The sequence below is a fragment of the Rhinatrema bivittatum genome, chromosome 5 (genome assembly GCF_901001135.1).
Source record: "Rhinatrema bivittatum chromosome 5, aRhiBiv1.1, whole genome shotgun sequence".
NCBI classification, from domain to species: domain Eukaryota; kingdom Metazoa; phylum Chordata; class Amphibia; order Gymnophiona; family Rhinatrematidae; genus Rhinatrema; species Rhinatrema bivittatum.
In genome coordinates this window covers 198,950,542-198,969,989 of record NC_042619.1, presented here as the reverse complement: position 1 = coordinate 198,969,989, position 19,448 = coordinate 198,950,542, and the positions used below count along the sequence as shown (strand labels likewise).

General features: G+C 37.2%; 1 protein-coding gene across 3 annotated transcripts in view; it reads left to right on the top strand.

The window, feature by feature from the left end:
* The window catches only part of GK (glycerol kinase), a 381,644-nt gene extending 366,073 nt beyond the window's left edge, over nucleotides 1-15,571 (top strand). For all 3 annotated transcript variants that reach the window (XR_003856985.1, XM_029603081.1, XM_029603079.1), the window contains one exon: nucleotides 12,463-15,571. Coding sequence is in view for 2 of the 3 variants with exons in the window: in XM_029603081.1 (XP_029458941.1) it covers nucleotides 12,463-12,476 (14 nt within the window). In the remaining variant the exon portion in view is untranslated. The remainder of the gene's footprint in view (nucleotides 1-12,462) is intronic.
* Nucleotides 15,572-19,448: the final 3,877 nt, after the last annotated feature.

Below are 19,448 nucleotides of genomic sequence, written 5' to 3'. Positions count from 1 at the left end.
AGCGCATGGTTCGGAATGATGTATCTTTGAAGGGGATACTAAGAGAACTGGGAAATTAAGGCATCCCAGTAGAGAGGTTGCAATAAATGCTAAAGTGGACCAGGTATCTTTAAGTAAAGAGCAGACAGATCAGAAAGATTTCAAATTACCCCTGTCAACTGATAGATTGTTAACACAAACAAAAAACATATGTTGAAATGATTGTACACAAATGCTGGAAAACTAAAAAAATAAGATGGGAGAGTTAGTGTATAGCACTGGATAAAGCAATAGATATAATTAGCATCACAGAAACTTGGTGAAAGGAGGATAACCAATGGGCCACTGTGATACCAGGGTACAAATTATATCAAAACGATAGGATGGATCAAATTGATGGCAGGGTGGCACTATATATTAAAGAGGGCACTGAGTTAAAAAGGATAACATTCTGCAGGAATCAAAATGCAATGTTGAATCTATATGAATAGAAATTCCAGGTGAAAAGGGGAATAAAATAGCAGTGGGGGGTATTACTGGCCAGAATGAACAGACATAATGACATACTAAAAGAAATTAACAAAATCAGCAGCATAGTAATAACGGGTGATTTGAATTACCCCAGTATTGACTGGGTGAATATCACATCAAGACATGCTAGAGAGGAAAATTTTGTAGATGAAGCAGTCATTTATTTCATGGAGCAGATGGTACAAGAACCAACAAGAGAAAAAACTATTTTAGATCTCGTCCTTAGTGGAACACAAGATTTGGTCTGAGAGGTAACAGTGTTGGAGACACTTGGCAATAGTGATCACAACATGATTACATTTGACTTAACTGGAGGGAGGACACTAAAGAAATATATCAATATCCAGAAAAACCTAATTGATAACCCAATGGGACCTCATTTTTAAATGTGTTACTGTATAATCTATGCTTGATGGGGCAGGGTGAGTTAATATACAGTTGATTAGATTGAAGGCTCATTGAGAGGTGGTTGGTGGTATGTGTTTATATGTTGTATGTAATGTTTGTGTAAAGGTGTCTTTATACTGATCAGTATATATATTACTTATTGAGTATGTCATTTCTGGAAAATGCCTTGGTGGCTTTGTGCAGTATAAAAAATATTAAAAGCAATAAAGAAATCTACTGAGATGGCATTCAAAAAGGTGACTATGGTAAAATGAGGAAAATGGTTAGGAAAAACTGAAAGCAGCAGCTGAAAAGGTTAAATGTTTACATCAGGCATGGATGATTAAAAATACCATCTTGGATCAGTGTATTCCACACATTAGAAAAGGTAGAAGGAATACTAAATGACTATCAACATGGTTAAAAGGTGACGTGATCGAACAGAACATCTTTCAAAAAAATGGAAAAGGGATTTAAATGAAGGAAACAGTATAAGCACTGGCAAGTTACAAAACATTGATAAGGAAGTCAAACAGAGAATTTGAGAAGAAGCTTGCCATGGAAGCAAAAACTCATAATAAAAACTTTTTAAGACCATAAGAAATTGCCATGCTGAGTCAGACCAAAGGTCCATCAAGCCCAGCATCCTGTTTCCAACAGAGGCCAAACCAGGCCACAAGAACCTGGCAATTACCCAAACACTAAGAAGATCCCATGCTACTGATGCAATTAATAGCAGTGGCTATTCCCTAAGTAAACTTGATTAATAGCCGTTAATGGGCTTCTCCTCCAAGAACTTATCCAAACCTTTTTTGAACCCAGCTACACTAACTGCACTAACCACATCCTCTGGCAACAAATTCCAGAGCTTAATTGTGCGTTGAGTGAAAAAGAATTTTCTCAGATTAGTCTTAAATGTGCTACTTGCTAACTTCATGGAATGCCCACTAGTCCTCCTATTATTCGAAAGTGTAAATAACCGAGTCACATCTACTTGTTCAAGATCTCTCATGATCTTAAAGACCTCTATCATATCCCCCCTCAATCGTCTCTTCTCCAAGCTGAACCGCCCTAACCTCTTCAGCCTTTCCTCATAGGGGAGCTGTTCCATCCCCTTTACCATTTTGATTGCCCTTCTCCATCGCAACTATATCTTTTTTGAGATGCGGCAACCAGAATTGTACACAGTATTCAAGGTGCTGTCTCACCATGGAGCAATATGGAGGCATTACATTTTCCGTTTTATTAACCATTCCCTTCCTAATAATTCCTAACATTCTGTTTGTTTTTTTGACTGCTGCAGCACACTGAGCCGATGATTTTAAAATATTATCCACTATGATGCCAAGATCTTTTTCCTGGGTGGTAGCTCCTAATATGGAACCTAACATCGTGTAACTACAGCATGGGTTATTTTTCCCTATATGCAACACCTTGCACTTGTCCACATTAAAATTCATCTGCCATTTGAATGCCCAATCTTCCAGTCTTGCAAGGTCCTCCTGTAATGTATCATGGTCTGCTTGTGATTTAACTACTCTGAATAATTTTGTATCATCTGCAAATTTGATAACCTCACTCGTCGTATTCCTTTCCAGATCATTTATATATATATATATTGAAAAGCACCAGTCCAAGTACAGATCCCTGAGGCACTCCACTGTTTACCCTTTTCCACTGAGAAAATTGACCATTTAATCCTACTCTCTGTTTCCTGTCTTTTAACCAGTTTGTAATCCACGAAAGGACATCACCTCCTATCCCATGACTTTTTAGTTTTCGTAGAAACCTCTCATGAGGGACTTTGTCAAACGCCTTCTGAAAATCCAAATATACTACATCTACCGGTTCACCTTTATCCACATGTTTATTAACTCCTTCAAAAAAATGAAGCAGATTTGTTAGGCAAGACTTCCCTTGGGTAAATCCATGTTGACTGGGTTCCATTAAATCATGTCTTTCTATGTGCTCTATGATTTTGATCTTGAGAATAGTTTCCACTATTTTTCCCAGCACTGAATAAAAAAGCCTGTAAGCAAGTCAACTGGACCATTAGAAGATCAAGGGGTATAAGGGGCACTTAAGGATGACAAAGCCATAGCAGAGATACTAAATTAATTCTTTGATTTGGTTTTCACTAAGGAAGATGCAAGAGAGATACCCATGCCAGAAATGATATTCAAAGGTGGTAATTCAGAAGAACTGAAACAACCCTCAGTGAACCTGGAAGATATACTCAGACAAATTGACAATCTAAAGAGTAGCAAATCACCTGGATCAGATGGTATACATCAAAAGAGCTGAAAGAACTGAAAAATGAAATTGTGAATCTGCTATTGATAATTTGTAAACTATCATTAAAATTGTGTATGGTATTTGAAGACTGGAAGGTTGCCAGTGTAATGTCATTTTTTAAAAAGGGATCAAGGAGTGATCCAGGAAACTAGAGACCAGTGAATCTGACATCTGTGCCAGGCAAAATTGTAGAAACTATTATAAAGAACAAAATTGCTGAACATATAGAAAGGCATAGTTTAATGGGACAAAGCCAACATGGATTTAGCCAAGGAAAATCTTGCCTTACCAATCTGCTACATTTTTTTTTGAGGGAGTAAATAAATACTAAGATCACAAAATAAAGGACTGCTAATGGTTCCCACAACACGGAACATACACGTAACACAAATAAGAGACCAAATGTTTTCCATAGCAGGCCCTAAGTTGTGGAACTCCCTTCCAGAGTCATTACATCTGATAACAGAATGAAAGAATTTCAAACGTGAACTGAAAACATGGCTCTTTAGAAATGCTTATGACTTAAAATAAAACACCAATGAGCCGATAAATTCACTGTCAGGACCAGAGATGATATTAGTATAATGAGCAATTAATATAGTATAGAGCTATATAAAGTGTAATGTAAGGAGAATTAGAACTTGTACACAATATTATGTTGACCTATGAAACAAATGAATATGACCTTGAATCCATTTACTGATGTTTTCTTGGCCCACTATATGAATGCTAACCCAGATTGTGAAAACTGAACAAGAATATGATTTATTGATATTTAAGCCGTTGTGATCTTCTTTTGGAATGACGGTATATAAAACACCTAAATAAATAAAAATAAACGTGGATAAAGGTGAGCAAGTTGATATAGTGTATCTGGATTTCTAGAAAAGTATTTGACAAAGTTCCTCATGAGAGACCTCTTAGGAAATTAAAAAGTCATGGTATAGGGGGCAGTATCCTATTCTGGATTGCGAACTGGTTAAAAGATAGAAAACAGTAGGGCTAAATTTCCCCAGTTCAGAAAGGTGAATATTGGAGTGCCCCAGGGATCTGTTCTGGGCCCACTGGTTTTTAGTATATTTATAAGCAACCTGGAAATGGGAGCAGCAAGTGAAATGATCAGATTTGCCAATGACACAGAATTTTTCAAAATTGTTAAACCACAAGAGGATTCTGAGAAATTGCAAGAGGACCTTGAAAAACTGGGAGATGTGGCATGCAAATGGAAAACAAAATATAATGTGGACAAATGCAAAATGATGGATTTAGGGAAGAGTAACCCAAAATAGAGCTACACAAATCAAGGTTCCACATTAGGCGTCACCACTCAGGAAAAGGATCTAGGTGTCATTGAAAATACATTGAAATCTTTTGCTCAGTGTGCAGCAGCAGCCAAAAAAGCCAATAGAATGCTAGGAATTATTAGAAAAGGAATGGATAATAAAACAGAATATCTTAATGTCTTTGTATAGCTCCATGGTTTGACCTCATCTTGAGTATTGTATGCAGTTCTGGTCACTACATCTCAAAAAAGATATAGCAGAATTAGAAAATGTACAAGAAGGGCAATCAAAATGATATTCAATGGGATGAATCCCCTATTAGGAAAGGCTAAAGAGGTTAGGACTCTTCAGCTTGGAGAAGAGACGACTGAGGGAAGATATAGAGGTCTATAAAATAATTTAACAGTGGAGTGCCTCAGGGATCTGTTCTTGGACCGGTGCTTTTTAATATATTTATAAATGATCTGGAAAAGGAGTACGACAAGTGAGGTGATCAAATTTGCGGATGACACAATTATGCAGGGTAGTTAAATCTCAAGCGCATTGTGATGAATTGCAGCAGAACCTTGTGAAACTTGGGCTTCCAAATGGCAGATAAAATTTAACATGAACACGTGCAAAGTGATGCATGTAGGGAAAAATAACCCTTGCTGTAGTTACACAGTTAGGTTCTATCTTAGGAGTTACCATCCAGGAAAGAGATCTAGGTATCATAGTGGATAATTCATTAAAATATTGGCCCAGTGTGCTATGGTGATCAAAAAAGTAAACAGAATGTTAGGAATTATTGGGAAGGGAATGAAAAATAAAACAGAAGATGTCATAATGCCTCCGTATCACTTCATGGTGAGACCTCACCTTGAATACTGCATGCAATTCTGGTCACCACATCTCAAAAAGGATATAGCTGCACTGGAGAAAGTGCAGAGAAGGGTGACCAAAATAAGGGGCATGGAACGGCTGCCCAATGAGAAAAGGCTAAAGAAGTTAGGGCTGTTCAGTTTGGAGAAGAGACGTAGAGGGCGGGACATGATAGAAGTCTACAAAATCATGAAAGGACTTGAAAAAGTTAATGTAAATTGGTTATTTACTCTCTCAGATAATAGAAGGACCAGGGGGCACTCCATGAAGTTAGCAAGTAGCTCATTTAAAACAAATCGAAGAAAATTATTTTTCACTCAGCGCATAGTTAAGCTCTGGAATTCTTTGCCAGAGGATTTGTTTACAGCAGTTAGTGTAACTGGGTTTAAAAAAGGTTTGGGTTAGTTCCTCAAGGATAAATCCATAAACTGCTGGTACGGCAATTAATAAGTATTAGTAGTAGCTTGTGATCTATCTAATGTTTGGGTACTTGCCAGGTACTTGTGACTTGGATTGGCCACTGTTGGAAATAGGACACTGGGCTTCATGGACCCTTGGTCTGACCCAGTATGGCATTTCTTATGTTCTTATGTAAGTGGAATGAATAAACATTAATCGGTTGTTTATTCTTTAAAAGAATGCAAAGAATAGGGGACATACAATGAAGTTACTAGGTGATACATTTAAAACTAATAAAAGAAAATATATTTTTTACTCAGAGTATAATTAAGTTCTGTATTTTGTTGCCAGAGGATGTGGTGAAAGCTATTAGTGTAACTGTGTTTAAAAAAGGTTTGGACAAGTTCCTGGAGAAAAAGTCCATAAATAATTGGACTTGGGGAAATCCACTGCTTATCCTTAGGGATAAGCAGATTGGAATCTTATCTACCCCTTGGGATCTTGCCAGGTATTTATGACTTGGATTGAACACTCTTGGAAACAGGATACTTTTGGTCTGACCCGTTATAGCAAGTCTTGTGTATGGTTCAGAGCATATGTGTGATAGAGCATATTTGTGTGTGAGAGCATGTATGTGTGAAAGAGGGAGAATGCATGTAAGCCTATGTAGGAGAGAGAGAGTGTAAGTGAGCATTTGTGTGATTGAGAGCATCGTGTGAGAGGGAGCATGTGAATGTGAGAGGCTATGTATGTTAGAGCATGTGTTTATTGCGTGCATGTTTGAGAAAGACGTGTGTTTGTGATACCAGGGTGTGTGAGACTGTGTGCGAGAGAAAGTGTGTTTGTGGATTAAGAGCATGTGTGTATATGATTGAGAGAATGTGAGAACGTTTGTGTGGTTCAGAGCATATGTGAGCATGGGTCAGTATGGGAGCATATGTAAGAGCCTGTGTGTGATTGAGAAGCATGTGTGAGAGCATATATATATGTGAGAATGTATCTAAGAAAGCATGTCTGTGTTAATGAGCATGTGTGAGTAAACGTGGAGAGCATGTGAGAAAGCATGTGGGAAAAAAACGTGATAGTGTGCGAGAGCGGAAGCATTGTGTGTGAGCGTGAGAAAAAGTTTGTGTGACCATGTATATGATTGTGAGAGACAGAGAAAGCGTTGTCTGAGTGATTCTGAGCAGGTGTGTGAGAGCAGGTATGTGAGAGCTTGTGTTTGTATGAATGAGTGTTTGAGAGAAAGCATGTGTGCGCAAGAGAAAATGTGTGTGTTTCTAAGGGAAAGCATGTGAGCGTGTTTGTGTGTGATTGAGCTTGTGTGAGCGAGATTGTATGTGAGACCATGTGAGTGTTTGTGAGCATGTGTGATAGCGTGTGTGAGACATCATGTATGTGTGAGAAAGCATGTGTGTGCTTGAGTATATGAGAAAGAAAGCAAATATGTTTCAGACAGGGTGTCAGCGTGTTGAGAGCATGTATGATTCAGAATGTGTGAGAATGTATGAAAGAGAATGTGTGTGTTGGTGATTGAGAGCGTGTAAGGAGAGAGCATTTGTGTAAGATCGTGTGTGTGTGAGAGCATATGTTTGTAAATGAAAGTGTCTATGTTGTATGAGATTACATGTGTGTGAGAAAATGTGAATATGAGAGAGAAAGCAAGTGTGTGTGAGGCATTGTGTGTGTATGTGTGAGAAAGCATGTATATGAGAGAAAAGGCAAGTGTGTGAGAGATGGTGTGAGCATGTGTGTGAGAGAACGTGATTCAGAACATGTGAGAATTGTGTGACTGAGAACATGTGTGAGAGAATGTGTGTGGTGATTGAGAGCATGTATGAGAGCGCATATGTATAAGATTATGAGCATGTGTCTGTGTGGTTGTATGAGATTACGTGTGTGTAGGTGATAGTCTGTGTGATTGAGAGCATGTGTGTGTGTGTGACTGAAAGCGTGTATAAGAGACCATTGTGTGTATGCAGTTGGGTGCAGGTGTGAGAAAGCTTATGTGTGTGTGTGATTGAGAGCATGAATGTGTGAGCATATGTGTGTACGAGAGGCAGAGTGTGTGTGATTGAGAACTTGTGTGATAAATCATGTTTGTGTACGAGAGTATATATATGAATGATAGAGAAAGCATGTATGGAAATAGCATGTATATGTGTGATAGTGTGTGTGTGTGTTAGCATGTGGGAACATGTATGTGAGAGACCAATTGTGTGATTGTGAGCATGTATGATAGCATGTGTGAGACATTGTGTGTGTGTGTTTGAGAGTGTGTGGAAAAAGCATATATGTGATTGAGAATGTCTGTGAGAAAGCATATGTGTGTCTGATTGAGAGTGTTTATATGAGAGGAAAAGCAAGTGGGTGTGAGAGGGTGTGTGAGCATGTGTGATTCAGAATATGTGAGAGCATGTCTGTGAGAGAATGTGTGTTGGTGATTGAGAGCGTGTATGAGAGAGCATTTATGTAAGAACGTGTGTAAGTGAAAGTGTCTATGTGGTTGTATGAGATTACATGTGTGAGTCATCGTGTGTGTGTTATTGAGTATGTGTGAGAAGCATGTGTATAAGAACATCTTTGAGAAAGCATGTGTGAGAGAGAAAAAAAGTGTATGAGCATGTTTTTTAGAGAACGTGCTATTCTGTACATGTGAGAGAATTGTGTGATTGAGAACGTGTGAGAGCATGTCTGAGAATGTGGGTGAGGGATTGAGAGCATGTATGAGAGAGCATGTTTGTAAGGTCATGTCTGTGTGAGCATATTTGTAAGATCATGTCTGTGTGTGAGAGCACGTGGGTGCAAGTTAAAGAGAGCATGTCTGTGGTTATATAAACGTGTGTGTAAGTGATAATCTATGTGATTGCGAGCATGTGAATGTGTGTGAGAACATATGTGTATGTGTATGATTGAAAGCATATGTAAGAGACCATTGTGTGTGCGTAATTGGGAGCATGTGTAAGAAAGCTTGTGTGTGTGTTATTGAGATCATGTGTATGTGTGAGCATATGTGCATGTATATGATGGAGAACCTGTGTGTGTGATACACATATGCTCACACATACACATGATCTCAATAACACACACACAAGCTTTCTTACACATGCTCCCAATTACGCACACACAATGGTCTCTTACATATGCTTTCAATCACACACATACACATATGTTCACACACATACACATGCTCACAATCACATAGACTATCACACACACATGTAATTTTATATAACCACATAGACATGCTCTCTTTGTGTGTGTGATTGAGAGCATGTGTGTAAGTGAGAGGGAGAACATGAGCATGTGTGTATATGGAGATCATATGTGTGTGTGTAATTGAGAGAACTTGTATGTAAGTGAGGCAGAGTATATGTGTATAAGAGAGAGGGAGAACCTACGTGTGTGTGACTTGAGAGAAGGAGAGCATGCGTACATGTGAGAGAGAATGTGTGTAAGAGAGAGATATGTGTGTAAGAGAGAAAGAGGAGAAAGTTTGCAAATTAAAAAAAAAAATCCTCCTCTCGCTAACTCACAACAACCTCAAGGCACCTAGATATCAAAAGTTCCCAAGTATGGAAAGCAGAGAATTTTTTAAAAATCTTTTAGTTTAATTTTGGGTTCTTTGTATGTGCTTTTTTGAAATATTTTATTGGTGTCTGGGAACGTTTTATATGAGTTTTTCATTATTGAATATTCATCAGATGTTTTGACATTTGTACTTTTTATTAGTATGCTTTTACTACTATTTATTTTTTATTTCTTGATTTTTGTATGATTGGTGATGTTTTTCCATTGTTGCAATGCATACAGAGTCTGGCTTGTTGCAGTTTCCAGTTCAGTTTTTGTCTGCACATTTCTATTTATACTTTGTCTTTTTATTCTGTGTTAGGTAAGGGTCAATCTGTGTTCTACAACTAGCAGCCTGACTTGTTCTGTTTTTCCTAATAAGAGTTTTATTGATATTTTAGGGCCTAGTGTTATATTTACAGTGTTGCCTTTTCAAAGATTGAGCACTGGCAGTTAGTGCTGTTCTGGTATGGGAGGTTTACTATATATTATTATTTATTAAGAGACCTATATTCAGCACCACTTAGCCAGATAAGTTTATACATCCAGCTAAGTGGCGGTGGCTGAATATCTGGCTGGGATCAGTAGCCACCATTTAATTGAATACTTATTAGGATAAGCTTTTGTCTGGCTAAATGGCAGGTGCGGTGAGGGCGTTCCAGAGAGGAGCTAAGTTAGTCATAAGTTATCCAGTTAACTTCGATATTCAGAGTTAACTGGATAACTAATTCATGCTACAGACCTGTCCGAAAGTTAGCCAAATAAATGTATCTGTGCCATTGAATATGCAGCCTACGTTAGCTGGATAGATTTATCTGGCTAACTAGCTGACCTGCATAGCAGCTGAATATCTACCCCTAGATTTATATTCTTCCTAATTTCTATTCAGAGAGAATACTCATAACTTCCCCTTGTGTCATTCTTAACAATAAATGTAATACTTAAGATTTTTCTTTTTATTTCCACTATGGGTTGTAAATAAGAAGTGTGTCTCACACATGAGCATTGTCCATCAGGTATAACACGATGGCAAAAAGGTTGAGAACCACTGGTCTACGGCATCCTCGTCATTTATTTGGTTGCGTTATACTTTTTTTTTTGTTTTCCTGGTACTGATGTGCAAATGTGGGTATGTTAACCTGGATGAATTATTGTCTTTTATGTTTTTTTAAGTTATGATAGGTCATTTTTTCAAGTGAAGAGAAGTGAATATTTATTTGCTTACTTAGATGTTCAGAGTGAGATACATAAAACCTATTGGTCTACTCTGGTAACTAAATAAAAGACAGAAAACAAACACGATAGGACATCACTTTTTGTCCACAACTTGGGGAATTCTGCACACACAAATTTAAAATTCTGAAAAATTCAGTATACTTTATATTGATCAAAATAGCACATTATACATCGATGCAATACAGAAAAGTTATTATTCAAAGATACAGTTTTTATTATTTTGAGAAGAATTTTTCTAGAAGTACACTGTAAGAGTGTCCTTTCCACCTCTCTCCCTACTTCCTTGGCCAGATCCCTTTCACTTTGCCCTCTCAGTTCCCAACTCCTCCACTATCTCTTCCCTCCCCCTCTAGATCCAACCCCTTCCACTCTATATTTACTCCCCAGCCCTCCACCCACAGTTTGACCCCTCTCTCATACTGCCCCTCACAATGGCATCCTCTGTCTCTTGCATACGCAGGCTCCCTCTCTCACGCGTACACACCCTCACACAGGCTTTTTCCTCTGTCTGTTACACATACACAGCCACAAAGGCTCCCTGTCTCTCTCTATCTCTCTCACACACACATATACACCCCCCTTCACACTGGCTCTCTCTCGCAAACATGCATCCTTACTCCCTCTTACACACACACCAGCTCCCAGTCTCTCACTCATAGACATACTCCCTCACAATCTCTCCTCACATTCACATACACAAATGGCATGCACCCTCTCTTTCTTACACACACAACACATACCCTTGCACACAGACTCTCTCTGTCCCTCACTCACAACCCCCCACCCTACCAGGCTCTCTCTCTCACTGAAACAGATTGGAAACCGCTCCAATGTTGCAAGTAGCGACCAAAGAGTAGAGGATCGGTAAAAACATCAGGGATTCTTTATTATCACAATCTTTACAAACTGCCGCCCCCTGTTACTGCTGGATTCTCTAAGGTCTGTGGCCTTAGAAAATCCAGGCCCAACTTTGCTATCCGTACAGAAACTGAATATGGACCTAGTTCAGTGTTTCCCAACCCTCTCCTGGAGGCACACCTAACCAGTCAGGTTTTCAGAATATCCATAATGAATATGCATGAGAGAGATTTGCATACATTGGAGACCCAGGGTATGCAAATCAATCTCATGCATATTTATTGCAGCAATCCTGAAAACCTGACCGGCTAGGTGTGCCTCCAGGAGAGGGTTGGGAAACACTGACCTAGTTGTTTCTTTGTTTTGTAGCTAGTTTGCATTAAGAACATAAGAACATGCCATACTGGGTCAGACCAAGGGTCCATCAAGCCCAGCATCCTGTTTCCAACAGTGGCCAATCCAGGCCATAAGAACCTGGCAAGTTCCGAAAAACTAAGTCTATTCCATGTTACCGTTGCTAGTATTAGAAAATAGCCATTGCTAAGTCAACTTAATTAATAGCAGGTAATGGACTTCTCCTCCAAGAACTTATCCAATCCTTTTTTAAACACAGCTATACTAACTGCACTAACCACATCCTCTGGCAACAAATTCCAGAGTTTAATTGTGCGTTGAGTCAAAAAGAAACTGTCGGTATTTATATTGTGCTATAAAAACAAAATGTTCTTAATTCTGCTTTATTGTTGCAAATAAAATACAGGTTTTCTAGAAAACCAGAATGGGACCAACATCTCATGTTGTCATGGCATTAGGTTGCGAATGTTATCCATTGTTCAGTGCACTGCATCTAAGTCATGGGGCCAATCACCTTACTGTGTATGAAACAAGAATTTTTTGTAAACTGTATCCGTAAAGAATGAGGTTTGGAGGAAAACTGAATGTTAATCAGATAATGAAGAAACACCTTATAATTAGTGACTTAATTGTACTGTATTGTAGTTTAATGGATTTTACAATTAACACCATTTTTTCTTTTTTTCTTTTTTTTAAATATTTTCTTTAGGTATTAATAAATAAGACCCCAACAAGGACATGGCCATTTTGATTAAGTTACCGTGGAAATCCAGCTTCAAAAGATTTCCAAAAGTGATGGAACTTTCTTTATTATTTTGTGAACATTTACTACAGAGCTAAGACAACAACAAAGATGGATGGCCAGCTTCATGCTGACTTTACTGTTTCATCCATTTAGAATACAATAACACAATTTTGGTTGTGTTTTTTCATGATAATCATTGAGTCATAATTCTAGAAATGGTTTTTCTTTTATATTTACAAGCCTAGACTTTAATACATTAAGAATAATGGGCTAGCACTTCCTTTTACAGGCATGGTTGAACTGCTGTCTTTCAGTGATTCATGAGATCAAATCTAATTTAAAAAGAAATGCTTATATAGTTTGCAACAAAAGATAATTGTTCTAACAGATTTACAAGAATTAATCATTTATAGGGACTTTGTTTTCAGGTTTTATTTTATTTTTCCTGGAATTTCAATGTTATAATAAAAAAAAAATCAGTGGAAAAATGGCACTTCCATGGATTTTTCTCCTGTGTATTAAAACATATTCATTTTTCCACTGAATTTTTTTATGATGTTGAAATTCCAAAGAAAAATAAAATAACTGAAGACAAAGGTCCCTAATCATTTAGTACAAAAATCAATCAAATTGTATGTTTTATTTCTTTTTCAAATTATTTCTGTCTGGCTTCTAAAACATTAAAGCAAATTGAAACCTTCAATATAAGCATTACTAATGTAGAGGATGCTTTTCTAAAAATTAAGGAACCAAAGTGAGATTGCATAAGAACCAAAGAATTAGGTCTCTCATTTTCTCAATAGGATTGTCATTCAGAATTGCAAATTTAATGGATAAAATATATGATCAGGCAACTCCTTAGACTATTTGCAAGAAAAAAGGACATATGAATCAAAAACACAAACCAAGGACAAATTATAAGACAATAAAAGGTCCTATGGCATAAGTTTCAAGCAAAAAGTCAAACCAACCTTCTAAAGGTATTTCCAAAAATATTACTGAAGGGACAAAAGAAGTAACAAAAAAAATCTTTATGTATATAAAACAAGTGAAAAAGAGCTCATCAATCAGGGTGACAACTGTTAAAACATAGTCTATTCATAACATAGCAAAAAGCACTTATGTCAAACTTAAAGAGAAAACATTTAAAAAATACCAATAGATTTGATATATTAGGAACATCAATAGATACTATTAACTGAGAGTCAGTATGCAAGCATTCTCCCAAAAATTGAGTCTTACAATCCTTTGTAAACACTGGCAATCTTGATACTTACCTATGTAGAGAAAACTCTTCCTCACTGTAATAAAGATACACACAGTAAAATGACGCTTTCACAGAGAATAGTTCAATACGTTAGTGAAAGACAATCCAAAGATAATTCCAAAATAAAATTCTAACAGCTCTCCTATGCGGATCATGTTTAACCAGCAGGGCTTTCTCAAGGAGGCTCAACGCAACTGCAAGAAAACAGGGCTTCAATACATCTTGCTCATTGAAATAGGCGTTGTTCCAGTTTAATACATGGGTGTATCTGTATTGAATTGGAACACCATCTATTTAAGTGAGCAAGACTTAAAAAATGTCAATAGCAACAGTTCATGTTGATCTACTGCTCATTTTTCACAGTGACAACTTATTTTTTGGATTGCCATTAGTCACCTGGTCACTGTATTTCTGTATACTAATTAATTATAAGTTTAAATTGACATATATGTTAGACTAGAAATTTATTTGTCAACCTTTTCCAATCCTGATCTTGCAGAAGTTGTGAATATTTGCACAATATTTTCAGAAGCTACCAGATCTCCGATTTCATTTGTTTATGGTCTGCTCGATAATGAAACACTTTTCTTTAATCTCTTGGTTAATGGTTTCCAAGTCAAAACCTTATTCTGGATTGAAGGAAAAACAAAACCACTTTTGCAGAATGCAGTCTATAAAAAGCATAAGTAAACCACCAATTCTTCTTATCTTACAGAAAAAAAAATGCTAAATGCCTGTTTCATAAAATAGAAGTGCAGAAATAAACAAGCTATAGGTAAGACCTTTATGTTTAACTAAATTAATACATATAGGGCAATCTTTCAAGAGCTCTGGTCCCTTCATTTAAGCGACCTAATAAGGGAGCGGAGCTCTCAATGGTTAGTTGCAAATGTTTTAGGTTTGGCCAGTCTGAAGGTTATCACCTATAACTTATTTGTACATAAAAAATAAACAAAATGGTTTTGTTTCTTTGAATCAAAACATGTTCACATCAGGAGAAAATAATATTTCAGAGCAGATTACAGGAATAATCTACAACAATTCACTAGTGTTTGTTTTTATATAGTCAGATATGAAACAATGTATCCAGTTCAAATTTTTTAGCTGAAGATAAATACTCTAAACATATAAACAAAACTCCTTGGGCTCTCTTTTCAAGTGAGCTTTTTCATAGAAACAATTATGAAAATTCTAGTGATGAGCTTTTCTGATCATAAACCAAGAATTTGTCATAGGTCACAGAGCATATTTGGGCATTGATGGTGTAACATTTGCCTCTTTACTTGGTACTTGATTTTTAATTACTGTAATAAAGATTCAGATTGTAAGGTTTTTAATAACCTTTTCTATAAATTATTCATGCTGCAATAAATCACTTAAATATAGGCACAGAATCATAACTGAACCTGCAATTATGATTTATAACAATTTTCTAATTGTCAGTCATTTGTTTTATTGTGTTGCAATTTAATACTGGTGTATTTTGTGTTAGTATATAATTTTGATCTTGCTGCTATGAGACTTTGAGGTTATTACTGTTATCTGCTCTTTAGAAGATAAAATAGACATGGATTAATTTTATGACATGAAAAAGCTGCTTTTTACAAATGAATCTGAAAATGGATTACTTGAAAACCAGATGGCAACTTTCTACTGAATTCTTTTGGAAGGTATTGTAAATGGCTATGGAAATCAATGACAGTTTCTGAATGTTTTTCTATTAATATATTGATAAATGCTCTTGAAATTGTATATGTAGATATGACTACATTACTATTAAAATTAAATAAAATAGTTTGAACAATCTAGGGTTGCCATTGTTGCTTGTTATTTAATCTTGATTCATTGTTACTTTTTGTACTGTAAATCATAACATTTAATTATTAAAGTATTTTTGTTAAATTTAAGAGAATAAGGTACAAGCTTTTAAGCAGTAACTAAAGAAAAAAGTGAACATACTAAAATTAAGCACTTTATTTTATTTAGTGCATTTCTTATCCACTAATTCAACAAAAAATGCTCTTGGGGTAGAGCTTTAAAAACTACGCGTTCGCGTACTTTTGTTCGCGCACCAGGCGCGAACAAAAGTATGCTGGATTTTATAAGATACGCGCGTAGCCGCGCGTATCTTATAAAATCCAGGGTCGGCGCGCACAAGGGGGTGCACATTTGTGCAACCTGCGCGCGCCGAGCCCAGCGCGGCCTGCCTGTTCCCTCCGAGGCCGCTCCGATTTCAGAGCGGCCTCGAAGGGAACTTTTCTTTGCCCTCCCCCCACCTTCCCCTCCCTTCCCCTACCTAACCCACCCCCCCCCCCACCTTTGTCGGCAAAGTTACGCCTGTCGGCCGGCAGCCCCACTCCGTCCTCCGGTCCTGGGGGCTGGTCCGGAGGCCTCGACCACACCCCTGGGCTGGCGCCACGCCCCGGGCCCGCCCCCGAAACGCCGTGACACGCCCCCGAAACGCCGCGTCATTTTGGGAACGCCCCGGACACGCCCTCCCCTTTTCGAAAGCCCCGGGACTTACGCGCGTCCCGGGGCTTTACGCGCGCCGGCGGCCTATGCAAAATAGGCGCGCCGGCGCGCGCGGGCCTTTTAAAATCCGCCCCTTAGTAATTTGCACGCAAAAACATAAATTAGAAAGTAAAATTACAAATAAAATTTACTGTCAACACCAAGCAAAACAAAACACATATGTCAACTAATAAAACCAGCACGATTGGAAATCCCAAAAGAAATAGCTTGAAAATTTGAAATAATCACAAAATATTAGATTCAGCTATATGAGAGGGAGCTCTTGTTGAGGTATCTTACGACAGTCATAAATTGCCTCTAGAAGCTTTTGGCTTATATGTGAAGCCCGTGAAGCTCTGGGCTTGACTAATCATAGGTCGCAAGAAATCCTAATATTCTCCATCTGGAGCTATAGCACAAGATAAGGCACTGTATGAATGACTACTGATACGTGCACTTAGCTTGAATCCACTGTCAGCGTATGTAATCCTGAAGTCTGTCCTCCGACACGGCAGTGTTTCGGTGTGTGTTACTCCTTCAGGGAGCTTCAGGAACCAAAGTTCTGCACGCATTAACAGTGACATTAAGACATGTTTGAAAAACTGTAGAGGTTACATAGAAATAGATTTATTTTGTAATTGATAGCATGATTTTGGAGAGTTTTAATGATCAGAGCTATATAGTAGCTCCTCTTCTGATGTGAAATACATCTAAAAAGCATGCATAAATTTGTTTCTCGTTTGTATTTAAATAAGCCTGCGACTGTCATTAAAAGATAATTTATAGCTATTTTGATACTAATGATTAGCAATGGACCTCTTATAAATATTTTATCACACCGAAAAAAAGAATGTTTTATGAATCTTTAGATTTTTTAATGAGATACTGTGTTTTATTCACTGTTTATTTCTACTTAGGAACTAATATATGTCCATACGTGGTATTGTGACAGCAGCCCAGCAGGCATATTTTAAGTCCTGCTAATCGAAGTAAGCATCACTGAAATAACCATTAATTTTATTATGGGTTATTTCATCACTAATAATATTGACTCCATTTTAGATTTTGATTATGAATTCTTATCACGAATAGTCAGCCTCTCCAGTTTCATTCAATAATGTATTTGTTATATTTTCCTGTCTACACCATTTTGATGTTCAAATACATTTTAAAGTGTGATTTATTTGTAATCCATGAGTTTGCACAGCCATACATGTATTTTGGTGTTTTGGGTTCAGAGTTTGCACATTTATACATGTATCTTATATTTTTTTGATATATATATATATATATTGATTCAATTCAAGTTTGTACACTTATACATGTATTTTATTTTATGATTTGAGTATTTATTTATTTATTTATTTTGCATTTTTATATACCAATTTTCCAGTAACAGAATTACTAATCAAGTCGGTTTACATTTTAAACAATAACATGACAGGAGGATGTCTTACAATAAACAGGAAGATTGAACTTGGATAAATAATTGGGGTTAACAACATAAAGCTACATCTTTATATTATAACAACATAAAGCTACATCTTTATAACATAAAACTACATCTTTATAACAACAGAAAGCTACATCTTTTATTATACTATTACCTAGTGACCCCGTCACATACATTCAAAGGTGACCCTGTAAGGGACAGAGCTCCCCTTCCCTGCCCAAAAGGTAAATCACAGATGCATGGAGTTACTATTTTTATTATACTATCACCTAGTGACCGTGTCACATACATTCATAGGTGACCCTGTAAGGGACAGAGCTCCCCTTCCCTGCCCAAAAGGTAAATCACAGATGCATGTACACCTATACATGTATTTTATGTTTTTATTGTTTTTAATAATTTAATTGTGTTTCAAATTTTGATATTTATATATTTATTCATTTTTAGTTGCCCCTGAGGCAGCTCTATGAGCGAAACTTGGCCAGAGTCGGGCGTTATAATAAAGGGCTACTTTTGATCATCCGATTCCTATTGTTTTCACTCTAACACAGCCAACTGGATCGGCTTCCGCTTTGCTTTTTGGGTCCTAGCCTTTTTTTGTTTCATACACAGCCCCAGCAACCAATAAATCTAAAACTTTCTTCATACCAGTTTTTGAGTCATGCATTGAGGTTGTCTATACAGCATAGCCTTTCCTCTCCTTTTCCATAAACAGGTAGTACTTCTGGAAAGGCTATGTTCTTCAACATGTACTAAAACTGATTACCCAACTTCTGAAAATCTTTGTACTGCAGAGATGATGATACTTGCAAGAGCATTGGTTTCCAAATGGATAATGAGGTCTATTTTATAGTCCTTACTTTCTTTAATTGCATTAACAATCTAGTATGCATTTCTGCAAGCTGAGGCTCAAATCTTCTGTGGGAGTGAGGGAAGACTTTCTGGAGGGTGTATGTGGGAGTGGTACTTACAGTAGTAGCTAATTTCTCTTTGGCCCCTTTAATTGTAGCCAATTCTACTTTAAATTGAGTCAACTCCTTTTTTATTGCAGAGAGTTGAAAACAAATGGGCAAGCTCTAATCCTCCAGATGGTCTGCCTTAAGATTAAGACACCACAGTTATTACAATGTATGCGTCATGATAATTTGTTTTGATATAGAATACCTTTATTATAGTAAGCATTTGCAAAGTACATTGTTATCACTTAATGAAGATAAGTGATTGTATATCCTAGGAAGATTATATAAGACAAGCAAGTTCTAAGGTAGGAAGAAGAGGTTTAAATTGAAATATATAAACTTTCCCAAGTTACCTTTTTCCTCTGCATAAGTTTTGTTTTTCTGTTATTTAATGGAGATCTTGAGGTTTCTGATAATTCTCTGCCCCCTTTGTCCCAGGGTTTCTCCTAGGACAAGCAGGATGGTAGTCCTCACACATGGGTGAAATCATCAGATGGAGCCCGACACAGGCATGTATTAATCCACGCATCCACACGGGGTCTCTCTCAAGTCTTTTTTCCCAAGACCATGAGCTTGGGAAAAACCATGCTCTGTTTTTTTGGAAAACTCTCCACTTGATATTTTTTGCCTTCTTCCTGCACCAGGTCCTTCTCTGTTCTCTCCACGGTAAGTTATGTTCTTGCATTCGGTTTCAGGTAGTGGTGTCCTCAGTGGCCCTCTGTCATCTACTGTCCTTTAGTTTTTCCACCATGGCGTCATT